The 20,099-nt window shown below is 42.6% G+C and overlaps 1 protein-coding gene across 1 annotated transcript in view; it reads left to right on the top strand.

Moving 5' to 3' along the window:
- Window positions 1-262: 262 nt before the first annotated feature.
- ZNF19 (zinc finger protein 19) overlaps window positions 263-20,099 on the top strand; it is a 113,772-nt gene continuing 93,935 nt past the window's right edge. Inside the window, exons 1-3 of the mRNA XM_029203966.1 lie at window positions 263-466; window positions 2,893-2,969; window positions 19,732-19,809. Of these exons, the coding sequence (XP_029059799.1) occupies window positions 19,775-19,809 (35 nt within the window). The 5' untranslated portion in view covers window positions 263-466; window positions 2,893-2,969; window positions 19,732-19,774. The remainder of the gene's footprint in view (window positions 467-2,892; window positions 2,970-19,731; window positions 19,810-20,099) is intronic.

Below are 20,099 nucleotides of genomic sequence, written 5' to 3'. Positions count from 1 at the left end.
ATTCACCTTTCTGTCTAACCTACGGGATAACCGGCGAGTTACCACTGACCCGGTACCACACACCGTCCCACTCTAGTCCCTGGCAGTCACCAACGACCCAACCCTGCTCTGGGTGACCGTGTTGGAAGAGGAGGGGGTCGCGGGATGGAGCGGTGGGGGAGTTGGGGTGGGGTAGAGCGGGGGAAAGAACCCACGGCTGCGCAGGCACAAATGCTAATGAGGGCCGCGCACTACTCAGGGCGCATGCGCAGTCACGGGACTACGAGACGCCGCAGACCGTGAGGCGCCGGCGAGGTTGCGTATCTCTAGTGGGAGAGACTACCTTTTCTCCGGATGTTCGGTTTTGTTTTCTCCTTCAGCCTATTTCTCGGACCCGCGCCTTTTTGAGAGATTCCCTTCCTCCTTTGCCCCCTTTTCGGGCCACATCAGGCGGGAGGCTTCCAGAAAGTCGACAAGTCATCTTTAGGTATTGTAAACATCTGTTAACCTTTTCCTAGCTGTGGGCGGGTGCCAGTAAGTCCCATAAGTTGTGAAACAGAAGCAGAAGTTCCCAGGAGCTGTTGTCAGTTTTCAAAAGTATCCCTGGAAATTTTCTTAGAAGAATCGTATCTTTCATGGTCCCGAGTGCATGGCATATATGTTTGGATTTCTGCCGAGCCAGAAAGGTGAATCGTCTGCTGTGCTTCACGCACACCACACTTTACTGTGCAGGAGGGCCTGTATTTTAAGTACTCTAAAGGTTGAAATATTGAATCTGTTGGAGAAGTGAATCCCCGGTACATCTTATTCATACTCTTATTTACTTTAAACAGTTTGTGTGTTTACAAACGGGTTTCATAATGGTGTCATAGAAACCGCACATCTGGATGCTCTCTATGGGTCAGATTGTTGCAGAGCACCTTCCAAAGAAACAGTCACTTTCTGACAATCTAATTGAGGTGTGTTATGTAGGAAGCAGGTGATGCTAATTCTGCGAAGAAAACAGTCTGCAAACTAGCAAGTGTGTCTTAATTTTTGTCAGTGTTTCAAGCATAGAAAAGAATTCTTGCTCCTTGAGACATTTACTCATTTGAAAATTGAAATGCAAAGTACATTATGAAATTCAAAGTACGTTATCCCGGGCTTCCCTGGTGGCGCAGTGGTTGAGAGTCCGCCTGCCGATGCAGGGGACACGGGTTCGTGCCCCGGTCCGGGAAGATCCCACATGCCTCGGAGCGGCTGGGCCCGTGAGCCATGGCCGCTGAGCCTGCGCGTCCGTCCGGAGCCTGTGCTCCGCAACGGGAGAGGCCACAACAGTGAAAGGCCTGCGTACCGCAAAAAAAAAAAAAAAAAGTACGTTATGCCGTGTTTAAAAAATAAAGCCGCAGGGAGTTCTTGCTTTGTCAGCACATATACTAAAATTGGAACAATACAGAGAAGACGAGCATAGTACCAGCAATCCAAATACAACAGCCCATTAAAAAGATTATGTACCATGACCAAGTGGGATTTTTTGTTTTTTTAATTTATTTATTTTTGTCTGCGTTGGGTCTTCATTGCTGCGTGCGGGCTTCTCATTGGAGTGGTTTCTTTTGTTGTGGTTCACGGGCCCTAAATGCATAGGCTTCTGTAGTTGTGGCAGGCAGGCTCAGTAGTTGTGGCTCACGGGCTCTAGGGCGCAGGCTCAGTAGCTGTGGCGCACGGGCTTAGTTGCTCCGCGGCATGTGGGATCTTCCCGGACTAGGGCTACAAACCTGTGTCCCTTGCATTGGCAGGCAGATTCTTAACCACTGCGCCACCAGGGAGGCCCCGACCAAGTGGGATTTATTTCTGGAATATGGGAATGGTTCAACAAATGAAAAAAAAGTCAGTGTAATACACCTCAATAACAGAATGAAGGACAAAAACGACCTGGTCATCTCAGTGATGCTAACAAAACATTTGACAAGATTCTACACCTTTTTTTTTGCTGTACGCGGGCCTCTCACTGCTGTGGCCTCTCCCGTTGCGGAGCACAGGCTCCGGACGCGCAGGCTCAGCGGCCATGGCTCACGGGCCCAGCCGCTCCGTGGCATGTGGGATCTTCCCGGACCGGGGCACGAACCCGTGTCCCCTGCATCGGCAGGCGGACTCTCAACCATTGCGCCACCAGGGAAGCCCCCTCTACACCTTTTTATGATAAACACACTCAAACTAGAAATAGAAGGAAACTACCACAACAGTAACAGTGGTGGCAAGGATGTGGAGAAATCGTAATGCTCACGCACTGCTGGCAGGAATGTAAGATGGTTCAGCAACTTTGGAAAACAGTTTGGCAGTTTCTCAAAAGGTTAAAAATATAGTTGCCATATGACCCATCCATTCCACTCCTAGAGAAATGAAAACTTATGTCCACATAAAACTTTTACAAGAATGTCCATAGCAGCATTATTCATAATAGCCAGAAAATGGAAACAACCCAAATATCTATCAGCTGATGAATGCATAAATAAGACGTGATATATCCATCCATGGAATATTACTTGAGAGGAAAAAAGAATGTTGTACTGATGCATGCTGCGACATGGATGAACCTTGAAAACATTGTGCTAAGTGAAAGAAGCCAGTGGAAAAGAGCATATTTTGTGTAATTCCATTTATATCAAATGTCCAAACTAGACAAAAAAGAGACTAGTGGTTGCCTAGAGTTGAGTGTGAGGATGTATGTGGTGGGGATGGGTAGGGGGTGGGGGTGGAGATCGACTGCTTACAGATGCAGGGTTTCTTTGGGGGGCAATGAAAATATTCTAAAATTGATTGTGTTGATGGTGGTGCGATTGTGTATATACTAAAAACCATCAAACTATACACTAAATGTGTGAATTGTATGGTATGTGAACTATACCTCCACAACACTGTTTTTCTTTTTTAAAGGTGCAGAGGAGTCAGACTTCAGGAAGACCAACTCAAATATTTGGCATTTAAAGGAATTTCAAGTTTTTAAAAGAAAGGTAAGAAACCTGAGAAATTACCAGTTTCATTCATCTGATCATGGTAGGAAAACAACTTTTTCTCATGTTAACCATATCCACAAAGATTGTGACATCATTTCAGACACTAGCATTCTAAAAGTCAGGGATAGCACCATTTTTTATTAGGGAGTCCACACTTGTAGGAATTACTTACTTTTTAAGTTTTTCCTCAGGACTGAAATTAGATGAGATGACTCCATCATCATTTGTTCATCTTGTGGTACAAAGTGCTTATTTTTCCTGATTCTAGCATTTCATAATGGAAGCAGGGCAAAGCATCGGTGGGGCTTGCACACTGGGAAAAATAAGAAATTTCTAGAAAAACATCTGGGATGTTTCTATAAATAGCAGAAATAGTTCGTATATTATACTAGTGCGGTTTTCTGTTCATGTGTTCTCTAAAATAATTTTGAACTCTGACTATGAAAATTTTAAATGTGTATAAAAGAAACAATAGTTTAGTTAATATCCATATATCCATCATCCATTATCAAGACTTTGCCATATTTCTTCCTTCCTCCTTTTCCTTGTTTTCTTTGTTGAAGTATTTATAAAGCAAATCCTAGGTACATGTCATTTCCTCTCATGCCCGTCAGTATGCATCTCCAAAAACCTAATTTCTTTCTTTCTTTTTTTTTTTTTTTTTTTGCGGTACGCGGGCCTCTCACTGTTGTGGGCTCTCCCGTTGCACAGCACAGGCTCCGGATGCGCAGGCGCAGCGGCCATGGCTCACGGGCCCAGCCACTCCACGGCATGTGGGATCTTCCCGGACCGGGGCACAAACCCGTGTCCCCTGCATCGGCAGGCGGACTCTCAACCACTGCGCCACCAGGAAAGCCCAAACCTAATTTCTTAATTACAATGCCACATTGCATCAAATAATCAGATCTCTTCAACTGTACACAAAATATCTTTTTATAGTTGGTTCATTTGGGGTAGGATCTGAACAAGGTTCAAATATTACTCTTAGTTTTACATCTCTTAAATTTCTCTTAATCTTTTCATGCCACTGACTTAGTTGTCAAAACAGTTGTCTTGTGAAATTTCCCACATTCTGGATGTGGCAGACATTCTTGTGGTGTCATTTAACTTGTTCCTCTAAGCCCCAAACATCCATTAAATGGAATTTAGCTCTAGAGCATGTATTTTCAACTGGGGCATTATTGGAAATTTTACATTGTTACTTTTCTCTCCTGATCTTGTGTCTCTATTCCACGTTTCCCCCCAATTTTATGTTAATATACTTCTTTATCCTTAAAAGTATTTTACTGATTATTTTTCTGTGCAACAGAAATATGGACAGACGTGGCAGACTGCTAGACATTCCCCAATACCCATTCTCCCCTTCTTTTCTGGTATTAAAACTCCTGGACTAGGACCACTTTTCATGTGAATTTCTCAGCTTGGGGTCCCAGACCATGCAGGTAGAATGCATTTGAACACCAAATCCACGTAAAGGAATGCCTATGGTTACAGATTCTCACGGGAGAGGTTTTTTCTTCCCAGAGGCCAGACCGAGAGAGATTTCTTTCTTTTTTTTTTTTTTTGTATTGCCTGTTCGATATAATCTTACCTGTGTAGCTTGTATTTTTTTTAACATCTTTATTGGAGTATAATTACTTTACAATGGTGTGTCAGTTTCTGCTTTATAACAAAGTGAGTCAGTTATACATATACATACGTCCCCATATCTCTTCCCTCTTGCGTATCCCTCCTCCCACCCTCCCTATCCCACCCCTCTAGGTGGTCACAAAGCACCGAGCTGACCTCCCTGTGCTATGCGGCTGCTTCCCACTAGCTATCTATTTTACGTTTGGTAGTGTATATATGTCCATGCCACTGTCTCACTCTGTCCCAGCTTACCCTTCCCCCTCCCCGTATCCTCAAGTCCATTCTCTAGTAGGTATGGATCTTTATTCCCATCTTGCCCCTAGGTTCTTCATGACCATTTTTTTTTTCAGATTCCATATATATGTGTTAGCATCGGTATTTGTTTTTCTCTTTCTGACTTACTTCACTCTGTATGACAGTCTCTAGGTCCATCCACCTCACTACAAATAACTCAGTTTCGTTCCTTTTTATGGCTGAGTAATATTCCATTGTATATATGTGCCACATCTTCTTTATCCATTCATCTGTTGATGGAAACTTCGGTTGCTTCCATGTCCTGGCTTGTAAATAGAGCTGCAATGAACATTTTGGTACATGACTCTTTTTGAATTATGGTTTTCTCAGGGTATATGCCCAGTAATGGGATTGCTGGGTCATATGGTAGTTCTATTTTAGTTTTTTTTGTGTGTGTGTGTGTGTGTGGTACGCGGACCTCTCACTGTTGTGGCCTCTCCCTTTGCAGAGCACAGGCTCCAGACGTGCAGGCTCAGCGGCCATGGCTCACGGGCCCAGCCACTCTGCGGCACATGGGATCTTCCTGCACCGGGGCATGAACCCGTGTCCCCTGCATCGGCAGGCGGACTCTCAACCACTGCGCCACCAGGGAAGCCCCTATTTTAGTTTTTTTAAGGAACCTCCATACTGTTCTCCATAGTGGTTGTATCAGTTTACATTCCCACCAACAGTGCAGGAGGGTTCCCTTTTCTCCATGCCCTCTCCAGCATTTATTGTTTGTAGATTTTTTGATGATGGACATTCTGACCGGTGAGAGATGGTATCTCATTGTAGTTTTGATCTGCATTTCTCTAATGATTAATGACGTTGAGCATTCTTTCATGTGTTTTTTGGCAATCTGTATATCTTCTTTGGAGAAATGTCTATTTAGGTCTTCTGCCCATTTTTGGATTCGGTTCTTTGTTTTTTTAATATTGAGCTGCATGAGCTGCTTGTAAATTTTGGAGATTACTCCTTTGTCAGTTGCTTCATCTGCAAATATTTCCTCCCATTCTGAGGGTTGTCTTTTGGTCTTGTTTATGGTTTCCTTTGCTGTGCAAAAGCTTTTAAGTTTCATTAGGTCCCATTTGTTTATTTTTGTTTTTATTTCCATTTCTCTAGGAGGTGGGTCAAAAAGGATCCTGCTGTGATTTCTGTCATAGAGTGTTCTGCCTGTGTTTTCCTCTAAGAGTTTGATGGTGTCTGGCCTTACATTTAGGTGTTTAATCCATTTTGAGTTTATTTTTGTGTATGGTGTTAGGGAGTGTTCTCATTTCATTCTTTTACATATAGCTGTCCAGTTTTCCCAGCACCACTTATTGAAAAGGCTATCTTTTCTCCACTGTATATTCTTGCCTCCTTTATCAAAGATAAGATGACCATATATATGTGGGTTTATCTCTGGGCTTTCTATCCTGTTCCACTGATCTCTTTTCTGTTTCTGCACCAGTACCATACTGTCTCGATTACTGTAGCTTTGTAGTATAGTCTGAAGTCAGGGAGCCTGATTCCTCCAGCTCCGTTTTTCTTTCTCAAGATTCCTTTGGCTATTCAGAGTCTTTTGTGTTTCCATACAAATTGTGAAATGTTTTGTTCTAGTTCTGTGAAAAAGGCCAGTGGTAGTTTGATAGGGATTGCATTGAATCTGTAGATTGCTTTGGGTAGTAGAGTCATTTCCACAATGTTGATTCTTCCAGTCCAAGAACATGGTATATCTCTCTATCTATTTGTATCATCTTTATTTCTTTCATCAGTGTCTTATAATTTTCTACATACAGGTCTTTTTCCTCCATAGGTAGGTTTAATCCTAGGTATTTTATTCTTTTTGTTGCAGTGATAAATGGGAGTGTTTTCTTAATTTCACTTTCAGATTTTTCATCATTAGTGTATATGAATGCAAGAGGTTTCTGTGCATTAATATTGTATCCTGCTACTTTACCAAATTCATTGATTAGCTCTAGTAGTTTTCTGGTAGCATCTTTAGGATTCTCTATGTATAGTATCATGTCATCTGCAAACAGTGACAGCTTTACCTCTTCTTTTCCAATTTGTATTCCTTTTATTTCTTTTTCTTCTATGATTGCTATGGCTAAAACTTCCAAAACTATGTTGAATAATAGTGGTGAGAGTGGGCAACCTTGTCTTGTTCCTGATCTTAGTGGAAACGGTTTCAATTTTTCACCATTGAGAACAATGTTGGCTGTGGGTTTGTCATATATGGCCTTTACTAGGATGAGGAAAGTTCTCTCTATCCCTACTTTCAGGAGGGTTTTTATCATAAATGGGTGTTGAATTTTGTCAAAAGCTTTCTCTGCATCTATGGAGATGATCACATGGGGTTCTTTTTGTTTGTTTGTTTGTTTTTGTGGTACACGGGCCTCTCACTGCTGTGGCCTCTCCCGTTGCAGAGCACAGGCTCTGGACACGCAGGCACAGCGGCCATGGCTCACAGACCCAGCTGCTCCGCGGCATGTGGGATCCTCCTGGACCGGGGCACAAACCCGTGTCCCCTGCATCGGCAGGCGGACTCTCAACCACTGCGCCACCAGGGAAGCCCGATCATATGGTTTTTCTCCTTCAGTTTGTTAATATGGTGTATCACGTTGATTGATTTGCGTATATTGAAGAAGACTTGCATTCCTGGGAGAAACCCCACTTGATCATGGTGTATGATCCTTTTAATGTGTTGTTAGATTCTGTTTGCTAGTATTTTGTTGAGGATTTTTGCATCTATGTTCAACAGTGATATTGGCCTGTAGTTTTCTTTCTTTGTGACATCTTTGTCTGGTTTTGGTATCAGAGTGATGGTGGCCTCGTAGAATGAGTTTGCAAGTGTTCCTCCCTCTGCTATCTTTTGGAAGAGTTTGAGAAGGATAGGTGTTAGCTCTCCTCTAAATGTTTGATAGAATTCACCTGTGAAGCCATCTGGTCCTGGGCTTTTGTTTGTTGGAAGATGTTTAATCACAGTTTCAATTTCAGTGCTTGTGATTGGTCTTTTCATATTTTCTATTTCTTCCTGGTTCAGTCTCGGAAGGTTGTGCATTTCTACAAATTTGTCCATTTCTCCCAGGTTGTCCATTTTATTGTCATATAGTTGCTTGTAGCAATCTCTCATGATCCTTTGTATTTCTGCGGTGTCAGTTGTTAATTCTCCTATTTCATTTCTAATTCTATTGATTTGAGTCTTCTCCCTTTTTTGCTTGATAAGTCTGGCTAATGGTTTATCCATTTTGTTTATCTTCTCAAAGAACCACCTTTTAGTTTTATTGATCTTTGCTAGCGTTTCCTTCACTTCTTTTTCATTTATTTCTGATCTGATCTTTATGATTTCCTTCCTTCTGCTAACTTTGGGGTTTTTTTGTTCTTCTTTCTCTAATTGCTTTCGGTGTAAGGTTAGGTTGTTTATTTGAGATTTTTCTTGTTTCTTGAGGTAGGATTGTATTGCTATAAACTACCCTCTTGGAACTGCTTCTGCTGCATCCCATAGGTTTTGGGTCATCGTGTTTTCATTGTCATTTGTTTCTAGGTATTTTTTGATTTCCTATTTGATTTCTTCAGTGATCTCTTGGTTATTAAGTAGTGTGTTGTTTAGCCTCCATGTGTTTGTATTTCTTACAGATTTTTTCCTGTAATTGATATCGAGTCTCATGGCATTGTTGTCGGAAAAGATACTTGATACGATTTCAATTTTCTTAAATTTACCAAGGCTTGATTTGTGACCCAAGATATGACCTATCCTGGAGAATGTTCCATGAGCACTTGAGAAGAATGTGTATTCTGTTGTTTTGGGGTGGAATGTCCTATAAATATCAATTAAGTCCATCTTGTTTAATGTATCATTCAAAGCTTGTGTTTCCTTATTTATTTTCATTTTGGATGATATGTCCATTGGTGAAAGTGGGTTGTTAAAGTCCCCTACTATGAATGTGTCGATTTCCCCTTTTATGGCTGCTAGTATTTGTCTTATGTATTGAGGTGCTCCTATGTTGGGTGCATAAATGTTTACAATTGTTATATCATCTTCTTGGATTGATCCCTTGATCACTATGTAGTGTCCTTCTTTGTTTCTTGTAATAGTCTTTGTTTTAAAGTCTATTTTGTCTGATATGAGAATTGCTACTCCAGCTTTCTTTTGATTTCCATTTGCATGGAATATCTTTTTCCATCCCCTCACTTTCAGTCTGTATGTGTCCCTAGGTCTGAAGTGGGTCTCTTGTAGACAGCATATATACGGGTCTTGTTTTTGTATCCATTCAGCCAATCTGTGTCTTTTCGTTGGAGCATTTAATCCATTGACATTTAAGGTAATTATCAAATGTATGTTCCTATTACCATTTTCTTAATTGTTTTGGGTTTATTATTGTAGGTCTTTTCCTTCTCTTGCGTTTCCTGCCTAGAGAAGTTCCTTTAGCATTTGTTGTAAAGCTGGTTTGGTGGTGCTGAATTCTCTTAGCTTTTGCTTGTCTGTAAAGGTTTTAATTTCTCTGTCGAATCTGAATGAGATCCTTGCTGGGTAGACTAATCTTGGTTGTAGGTTTTTCCCTTTTATCCCTTTAAATAGGTCCTGCCACTCCCTTCTGGCTTGCAGAGTTTCTGCTGAAAGATCAGCTGTTAACCTTATGGGTATTCTCTTATGTGTCATTTGTTGTTTTTCCCTTGCTTTTAATATTTGTTCTTTGTATTTAATTTTTGATAGTTTGATTAATATGTGTCTTGGCGTGTTTCTCCTTGGATTTATCCTGTATGGGACTCTCTGCACTTCCTGGACTTGACTATTTCTCTGCACTTCCTCGACTTGACTATTTCCTTTCCCATATTAGGGAAGTTTTCAACTATAATCTCTTCAAATATTTTCTCAGTCCTTTCTTTCTCTCTTCTTCTTCTGGGACCCCTATAATTTGAATGTTGGTGTGTTTAATGTTGTCCCAGAGGTCTCTGAGACTGTCCTGTATTCTTTTCATTCTTTTTTCTTTACTCTGCTCTGCAGTAGTTATTTCAACTATTTTATCCTCCAGGTCACTTATCTGGTCTTCTGCCTCAGTTATTCTGCTGTTGATCCCTTCTAGAGAATTTTTAATTTCATTTATTGTGTTGTTCATCACTGTCTGTTTGCTCTTTAGTTCTTCTAAGTCCTTGTTAACCGTTTCTTGTATTTTCTCTATTCTATTTCCAAGATTTTGGATCATCTTTACTATTATTACTCTGAATTCTTTTTCAGGTAGACTGCCTATTTCCTCTTCATTTGTTTGGTCTGGTGGGTTTTTACCTTGCTCCTTCATCTGCTGTGTGTTTCTCTGTCTTCTCATTTTGCTTAACTTACTGTGTTTGGGGTCCCCTTTTCGCAAGCTGCAGGTTCGTAGTTCCCGTTGTTTTTGGTGTCTGTCCCCAGTGGCTAAGGTTGGTTCAGTGGGTTTTGCAGGCTTCCTGGTGGAGGGGACTAGTGCCTGTGTTCTGGTGGATGAGGCTGGATCTTGTCTTTCTGGTGGGCAGGTCCATGTCTGGTGGTGTGTTTTGGGGTGTCTGTGGCCTTATTATGATTTTAGGCAGCCTCTCTGCTAATGGGTGTGGTTTTGTTTTGTCTTGCCAGTTGTTTGGCATAGGGTGTCCAGCACTGTAGCTTGCTGGTCATTGAGTGGAGCTGGGTCTTAGCGTTGAGATGGAGATCTCTGGGAGATTTTTGCCGTTTGATATTACGTGGAGCTGGGAGGTCTCTTGTGGACCAGTGTCCTGAACTTGGCTCTCCCAGCTTAGTGGCACAGCCCTGATGCCTGGCTGGAGCACCAAGATCCTGTCCTCCACACAACTCAGAATAAAAGGGAGGAAGAAAATAAATAAAGAAAGAAGAAGATAAAATAAAATAAAGTAAAATAAAATAAAGTTATTAAAATAAAAAATAATTATTAAGAAAAAAAATTTTTAAGTAAAAAAAAACAAAACATGGACAGACAGAACCCTAGGACAGATGGTAAAAGCAAAGCTATACAGACAAAATCACACACAGAAGCATACACATACACACTCACAAAAAGAGAAACAGGGAAAAAAATATATATGTCATTGCTCCCAAAGTCCACGTCCTCAATTTGGGATGATTCGTTGTCTATTCAGGTATTCCACAGATGCAGGTACATCAGGTTGATTGTGGAGATTTAATCCGCTGCTCCTGAGGCTGCTGGGAGAGATTTCCCTTTCTCTTGTTTGTTCACACAGCTCCCAGGGTTCAGCTTTGGATTTGGACCCTCCTCTCTGTGTAGGTCACCTGAGGGCGTCTGTTCTTCACTCAGACAGGCCGGGGTTAAAGGAGCAGCTGATTCGGGGACTCTGGCTCACTCAGGCCGGGGGCAGGGAGGGGTATGGATGCAGGACGAGCCTGCGGCGGCAGAGGCCAGCGTGACGTTGCACCAGCTTGAGGTGCCCCGTGCGTTCTCCCGGGGAAGTTGTCCCTGGATCACGGGACCCTGGCAGTGGCGGGCTGCACAGGTTCCCGGGAGGGCAGGTGTGGACAGTGACCTGTGCTTGCACACAGGCTTCTTGGTGGCGGCAGCAGCAGCCTTAGCGTCTCATGCCCGTCTCTGGGGTCCGCGCTGTTAGCCGCGGCTTGTGCCCGCCTCTGGAGCTCCTTTAAGCCGCGCTCTTAATCCCCTCTCCTCACGCACCAGGAAACAAAGAGGCAAGAAAAAGTCTCTTGTCACTTCGGCAGCTCCAGACTTTTCCCCAGACTCCCTCCCGGCTAGCTGTGGTGCACTAACCCCCTGCAGGCTGTGTTCACGCCGCCAACCCCAGTCCTCTCCCTGGGATCTGACTTCCGAAGCCCGAGCGTGAGCTCCCAGCCCCGCCTGCCCTGGCGGGTGAGCAGACAAGCCTCTCGAGCTGGTGAGTGCCATTTGGCCCTGATCCTCTGTGTGGGAATCTCTCCGCTTTGCCCTCCACACCCCTGTGGCTGTGCTCTCCACCGCGGCTCCGAAGCTCCCCGCTCCACCACCCGCAGTCTCCGCCCTCGAAGGGGCTTCCTAGTGTGTGGAAACCTTTCCTCCTTCATGGCTCCCTCCCACTGGTGCAGGTCCCGTCCTTATCCTTTTGTCTCTGTTTACTCTTTTTCCTTTTGCCCTACCCAGGTACGTGGGGAGTATCTAGCCTTTTGGGAGGTCTGAGATCTTCTGCCAGCGTTCAGTAGGTGTTCTGTAGGAGTTGTTCCACATGTAGATGTATTTCTGATGTATCTGTGGGGAGGAATGTGATCTCTGCATCTTACTCTTCCGCCATCTTGAAGCTCCTCCGAGATTTCTTTTTAATTCATCCTTTCATTCAAGCTTAGCACTTGAAGGGTCCTGACTTCATGCAGAGTTTAAATTACAACTCCCTGCCTTACATGGGCCTAAGGTTTCCTCTCTAGTCTTAAAATCCAAACCTCTTGGTTACTGAGATAGCACCAGCATAACCATAATCTTTTTTCCTCGTTTTCAGTTCCCTCTTTATTTGTGCTCCTTGGGAGTTACCCTTACCCTCTTGCAAAGTTAGCTCTGAATCTGAAAAAGTGTATGTTAGATTTTATCTAATATATCTAGGTGTTTTGAAGCGCACACATTTTCGCATTATCTAGTTTGTGATATTGCTATAGAAATTCCCATACTTTTAGCTCCCTCCAGCCTGATGCTTCCTCTTTCCATTCGTTCCCCCTGGAATTCTTCTTCCATGGCAGGTTAAAATTCCCTGCCATTCCCAAATTGTTGAGCATAGTTCCTTCACGTCTTTGCTTTAACCATAACTTGGCTGTTCCCCCAAAGATACTGCCACCCCTACAGCCAGCTTGAAATTGCTTTTTTTTCACCTAGTCTAGAAATCTAACTTACTGTCCTTTCAGGATTTCTAGTCTCTCAGAGTCATGCAATAACCATCCTTTAAAACAGACTATAACACAACATTTTAAACCAACTGTACTCCAATAAAAATTTTAAAAGTAAATAAAATATAAGCTATATTACTTTATACCCTTTCTGTACACTCTCCTTTATTTACTTAGGGCCTTGACATGTGGGAAATTTCAGTATTTCTGTGGATAACCCAACCAACACCTATAACGGCCTCCTGCCTGTCTCGAACTTGAGGAGCTATATATAAATCTTACTGCATTATGGCCACCCACTCCCACAGACACACCTTGTTCTTTTTTTTAGTAATAAATTTATTTATTTATTTATTTTTGGCTGCATTGGGTCTTCGTTGCTGCGTGCAGGCTTTCTCTAGCTGTGGCGAGCGGGGGCTACCCTTTGTTGTGGTGCATGGGCTTCTTATTGCAGCGGCTTCTCTTGTTGCAGAGCACAGGCTCTAGGTGCATGGGCTTCAGTAGTTGTGGCTCAAGGGCTCTAGAGCGCAGGCTCAGTAGTGGCACACGGGCTTAGTTGCTCCGCGGCATGTGGGATCTTCCTGGACCAGGGCTCGAACTCATGTCCCCTGCACTGGCAGGCGGATTCTTAACCACTGCGCCACCAGGGAAGTCCCTACTCCTTGTTCTTTATCATGATCTTGAACTAGACTATTTTAGGAATCTTAAATCCTGATGTATAATTAACTCACTACAATCTTCTTCCCCTCCAACTGAATCACAGTTTACACCTAGACATTATTCAACCTCTGATCTCTCCACACTTTCCTCCTAAGTCCGTCAACTCCCCTGTATTGTTACTCTTCTCTTTCTTTCCAACATATACCCCATGGTGCAATACATACCCACATTCTTGCCAGCCACTTGAACTTAGCTTCGTTATCTTTGTGTAGCATCTACTGTGGAAAGTCTCTACCTGAGATTAATCTAACCCTGAACTCTCCATTTCTATACCTAAAAAAAGAAAGAAAGAAAGAAAAAAGGTAAATTGGTGCTATTGGTGCATGGTGTCCAGCCTCACTGAAAATCCTTTTACAAATACTGGACCAGTGCCGCCTTAGAAGCCTTGTGTTGAAGTTGGCAGAGCACATAATGGAAGGAGCCCAAGTACCTGCATTACTGCTTAGAGAAGAGCCATTTACTGAACATGTTGGGCTTTATCTGTGCAAGAAAGAAACTTCAGTTGTGTTTGAGCCATCAAACATTTGGGGATTTGTTATAGCAGCTTCCATTGCCTTAACTAATGCAATGAGATACCATTTCAAAATTTTAATTTTCATCAGTAATAAGAGAAAATTTTATTTAGGAGCAGTAATGTAAAATTTAATCCCTCTGTTTTAAAATACATCATCAATGATACAATTAAAAATAGCACATGCTTTGGAGGCATTTCTCCAAAAAAGATACTCAGTGGCCAATAAGCTCATGAAAAGATGTTTGACGCTGTTGATCATTAAGGAAATGCAAATCAAATCCACAATGAGATAACACTGCACACCCACTAAGATGGCTATGATAAACAGACAAATGATAAAATAACAAGTGTTGGCAAGGCTATGGATAATTAGGAGCTCTCATATGCAGCTTGTGGGACTGTAAAACGGTACAGCTGCTGTGGAAAACAGTTTGTTGATTCCTCAAAAAGAGAACCAGAATTGCTAGCAATTCTACTTCTACATTTATATCCAAAATAATTGAAAATAGGAGTCCAAACAAAAACTTGTTCATGAATACTCTTGGCAGCACTGTTTACAATAGCCATAAGGTGGAAACAACCCAAATGTCCATTAACGGATGAACAGAGAAACAAATTATGATGTATACACAAAATGGGATATTATTTAGCCATAAAAATGGATGAAGTATTGATACTGCTACAACTTGGATGAACCTTGAAAATATTATACTAAGTGAAAAAAGCCAGACACAAAAGGTCACATATTGTGTGATTCCTTCTGTATGGAATATCGAGAATAGGCAAATCCATAGAGATAGAGAGCAGATTGTCAGGGGCTGGCGATAGGAGGCTAGCGAGTGATTGCTTAATGGATATGGGGTCTTCTTCTAGAGCGATGAAAAAGTTTTGAAACTAAAAAGAGGTGGTTGTACAACATCATGAATACGCTAAATTTCACTGAAATATACAGTTTAAAATGGTTAATTGTATGTTGTGTGAATTTCACCTCAGAAAACAGAAAACTACCATGAAACTAAAAAGGCAAAAAAAAAAGTTAACCCCCCTGTATTCCTCGTGACCAGAGATGAACACTGTTACCACTTTGTTGTGCTGAATTTCCTTCCAGACTTTTTTTTAATGTGTACTAAATGCACTGATTTGTAAAACATGTTATTTTATTTAATAGACCATCCATCTTCAAGATTTAAAACATAGCACACAATGGTGATGGAAATTGTCTGTATCTTGACTGTATCAGTGTTAATATCCTGGTTGCGATATTGTATTATATGTCTGCAAAATGTTATCTTTGGGGGTGGGAGCACTAAAGTCAGTTTCATTATAAAATATAAAATATGAAACATATTGGAAAATAACATTTTTCCATATTTTAAAATTTAATTTTTTGAATAGGTGATACAATCACAAGGTTCAGAAAATTTTAAGTAAAGAGTCATAATAAGTTTCGTCCTTATTTATCATCTCTGCAATCCACCCTGCCTTATCCCCTATGGGGTCACTGTTTTTAGTGTCCCGTGTATCCTTCCACACTTTCTCTAGGCGTATACAAGTAAATTGTAATACAGATTTATATTCCCCATTAGTACAAAAGATAGCATAAAATCACAGTTTTGTACTTTTCTTTTTTCTTTCACAGTGTATGTATATTGGGGAATTGGGGAGCTTTCCATATATGAACACAGAGAAATACCTCTCTCTGTCTCTCTGTCTCTCTCCACCTCCCTCTCTCTCTCTCTCTCTCTCTCTCTCTCTCTCTCTCTCCTGCTACATAGTATTCCAACGTATGGTTACACCATAATTTTTGCCCCCAAATGTTGCCTATCACTAAGGCATTGGTTAATCAACTAATTAATTGCTTAATAAATAAATTATGGGGGCTTCCCTGGTGGCGTAGTGGTTGAGAGTCCGCCTGCCGATGCAGGGGACACGGGTTCGTGCCCCGGTCCGGGAAGATCCCACATGCCGTGGAGCGGCTGGGCCCGTGAGCCATGGCCACTGAGCCTGCGCGTCCGGAGCCTGTGCTCCACAACGGGAGAGGCCACAACAGTGAGAGGCCCGCGTACCGCAAAAAAAAAAACAACAAAAAATTAAATTATGGTATAGTTGGAAGGACACTGGGAGAGAAGCCCGGTGGCAGAGCACCTTCCCCCAGGAAGCAGTGGCAGAAGACATGGGGGCTGCCAGCAGAGGCTTGCCTAGAGGGTGAATAGTAGAGCCCACCAGGTAGAGGAACGCATGAGCCATCCTCCAAAAATAGTGAAGGTGACCCCACTGCTGGCAGGAACACATTGCTTCTAGAAGCAGTGAGAGTGACACTGAGGTTCTCTCCCAACACACACTTCTCGCTCAGTCTTGTGACTCAGCCCCCCTACTGCTCCCTTCCAATATTTCTGCATCAAAGCCTTCCCTTTAAGAATCAGAGGGTCCCATTGACTAAATCCTCCCTTTCTGAGGCCACCTTATCCATGCTTCAGTAGCCATAAGTTGATGACTCCCAAATGTACGTCTCTAGTCTAGACTTCTCTTCTGAACTTCAGAGTTGCACATCCAGCTGCCTTCTTGCATCTCCACTTGGAGGTCTCAAAAGCATCACCAATTCTTCATTTCCAAGATATGACTCACGTTACATCTTCCCATATCTGGCCTTCTTCCAAGTGCTCCTTCTCTCAGAGAATGGCATCTCCATCCAACTGCACAAGCTACAAACCTAAGACATCTTCAGTACCTCCTTTTCCTGCATTTCCCCATATCCAGTCTGCCCAAATATCCTCTGGATGTGGCCCCTTCCATCTCCACTGCTCATTCTAATACAAGTAACCACAGGTTACCACAATCTCTTAACTGGTACGTTGCAGCCAAAGTGTTTCTTTTTTTTTTTTAAACTTGAAATCTCATGTTGTCACTTGCTTAAACCCTTTAGTAACTTTCCATTGCTTTTAAAATTGAACAGAATTCCTAGCATGGCCTTTAAGGTCCTACATGGTCAGACCCTGCCTATTTCCTCCATTCTTACCTTGCACCACACACCTGCCGGCTCTTGGGCCTCTCCTACTGCAAGGTCATGCTCCCTCCTGCCATAGGCCTTTTGCTCACACTTTTCCTTCTGTCTGTATCATTAACTTCTATTCAGTCTTTAAAGCACAACTCATAGAAGTCTTCTGCTGACCTTCTGCTTTGGTCAGCTTTCTTTTCTTCATTGCTGTGATCTCCTTTTGTTTTATATATATATATATTCCTTTGAGTGTTTCCAACATTTGATCAACATCTGTCTCCTCCACTAGGCTGTAAGCAACCTGAGTCTAGGGACTGCCTGTTTTTGCTTATCATTGTCACACAGAAATTAAATTTTGAATAAATGAACGACTGCTCGTGGCATAGCAATGCACCCTTACCATCTCCTTGGAGACACAGCGCTATCTCTTGCTGCCTGGGGATGCTGCAGAAGAAGAAGCATCCACCAGCCAGGAGCTTGTGCTTTGGAGTCAGGGAGATCTGGGCCTGTTTTGGCGCTGCCATTTACCAGCTGTGGATTCTTGAGCAAGTCCCTTTATCTCTCCGAACTTAAGTTTCCCAGTCTCTACAAGAGGGTTACCACTTACCTCATAAGGTTGTTGTTGTTGTTTTAGTCACACCCAGTACATTTAATATATATTTTTTAAAGAATCATCTTGGGGACTTCTGTGGTGGTCCAGTGGTTAAGACTCTGTGCTCCCAATGCAGAGGCCCAGGTTCAATCCGTGGTCAGGGAACTAAGATCCCACATACCACAACTAAGCCCGCGCGCCACAACCAGAGAAGCCCACGCACTGCAACGAAGAGCCCTCACGCTGCCACAACAGACCCATTGCAGCCAAAATAAATAAATAAATAAATTTATTTATTAAAATAAAAAGTCATCGTGGGGACAATTAGAAACTTGGAAAATGGACAGCGTATTAGATGATTCTTTTTTTTTTTTGGCCACACCGCATGCATGCCTGATCTTAGTTCCTTGACCAGGGATCGAACCTGTGCCCCCTGCATTGGAAGCATGGAGTCTTAACCTCTGGACCACCAGGGAAGTCCCCACAATGACTTTTTTTAGTGTTTCTTTTTTGAATCTAGGATCCAATCAAAGTTCACCCATTGCATTTAGATGTCATACCTCTTTAGTCTCCTTTAATTTAAAGCACTTCACCTTACTTTTTAAATCTTTTGTCTGTCATGATGTTGACATTTTTGAAGAGTCCAGGCCCATTGTCTGGTAGAATGTCCTCTGTTCAGCGTTTGCTGCCTCCTGTTTAGATTCAGGTGAGACATTTTTGGTGAGAGGACCGCATCAACGAGGATGTGTACTTCTCCATACTCTCCACCGGGGGGCATACAGTACCATTTTGTCCCAGGACTGGTGATGCTAAATTCAATCACTTGGTTAAGGTGGTGTTACCTAACAGAGCTGTGATGGGGGATTAAATGAAGGAATGTACCTAAGGGGTCTGGTCCATAAACCTTAGTTCTTCCGCATTCCCCTTCAGCCTTCACTTTGCGGCAGATGCACAACATTCTTTTTTTTTTTTTAAGATTTTTTGATGTGGACCATTTTTAAAGACTTTATTGAATTTGTTACAGTAATGCTTCTAGGGGCTTTCCTGGTGGCTCAGTGGTTAAGAATCCACCTGCCAATGCAGGGGACATGGGTTTGAGCCCTGGTCTGGGGAAGATCCCACATGCCGCGGAGCAGCTAAGCCCATGCGCCACAACTACTGAGCCTGTGCTCTAGAGCCCACGAGCCACAACTACTGAGCCCATGAGCCACAACTACTGGAGCCTGCGTGCCTAGAGCCTGTGGTCTGCAGCAAGAGAAGCCACCACAGTGAGAAGCCCGTGTACCACAATGAAGAATAACCCCTGCTCGCTGCAATTAGAGAAAGCCCTCGTGCAGCAATGAAGACCCAACACAGCCAAACAAATAAATAATAAATAAATAAATAAATAAATTCTTTAAAAAAATAATAATGCTTCTGTTTTAGGTTTTAGTTTCTTGGCCCTGAGGCATGTGGGATCTTAGCTCCCTGACCAGGGATCAAACCCACACCCCCTGCATTGGAAGGTGAAGTCTTAACCACTGGACTGCCAGGGAAGTCCCAAGGTACGCAACATTCTTGACTACACTTTCTCACCACAAGTGCCTCTTGGTGGGACTGGTAGTTATCACTAATTTGAGACTACTTTTTTTAAAATTAATTAATTTTTATTTATTTGGTTACACTGGGTCTTAGTTACAGCACGTGGGCTCCTTAGTTGTGGCATGCGAACTCTTAGTTGCGGCATGCATGTGGGACCTAGTTCCCTGACCAGGAATCAAACCTGAGCCCCCTGCATTGGGAGTGCAGAGTCTTACCCACTGTGCCACCAGGGAAGTCCCAAACTTGAGACTACTTTTTTAAAAAATATTTTATTATGAAACTTTCAGGGGACTTCCCTGGTGGTTCATTGGATAGACTCTGCACTCCCAATGCAGAGGGCAAGGGTTCAATCCCTGGTCGGGGAACTAAGATCCCTCATGCCACACGGCATGGCCAAAAAAAAAAAAAGATAAACAAGTGTGAATAAAATACAATTAAAAAATTTTTATTATGAAACTTTCAAATATACACAAAAGTAGAGAGAGTAGTTTAATGAATCTCAATGTATTCATCACCCAGTTCAAAACAATTATCACTATTTTACAAGTAACCTTTGTAATTACTTTTGAGTTTTATCCTTTGAGCCTCTTCTTTTCTTTCCCTAATACACAGGTCTTTGAATTCTACAGGAGACATTTGGGAAAACTTTTCACTTATGAATTTTCCTTGTTCCATTGGTCCAGCTTGCAGGTAAGTGCTAATGATAAGTGCATGCTGTTGGAGATAGTAGGCACTGGTTCAGCATGTCCAGAAGTGCTGCGGCACTTCTCAGACTGCACACCAGTCCCCTGGGGGTCATGTGAAATTACAAATTCGGACTACATAGCTCTGGAATGGGGTCTGAAATTCTGCATTTCCAAACAGACTTCTAGGTAATGCCAGTGGTGCTGGTCTGAGAAAAAGCTTTGAGCAGGGAAGTGTTCTTAGAAGGTAAAACCTTGATATTTTGGATACAGACGATAAGAAACATCTGATAAGAA

This window comes from Monodon monoceros, unplaced genomic scaffold, assembly GCF_005190385.1.
Source record: "Monodon monoceros isolate NGI ecotype Baffin Bay Population unplaced genomic scaffold, NGI_Narwhal_1 Super_Scaffold_10, whole genome shotgun sequence".
Classification (NCBI taxonomy): domain Eukaryota; kingdom Metazoa; phylum Chordata; class Mammalia; order Artiodactyla; family Monodontidae; genus Monodon; species Monodon monoceros.
This window is presented reverse-complemented; position numbering and strand designations above follow the sequence as displayed.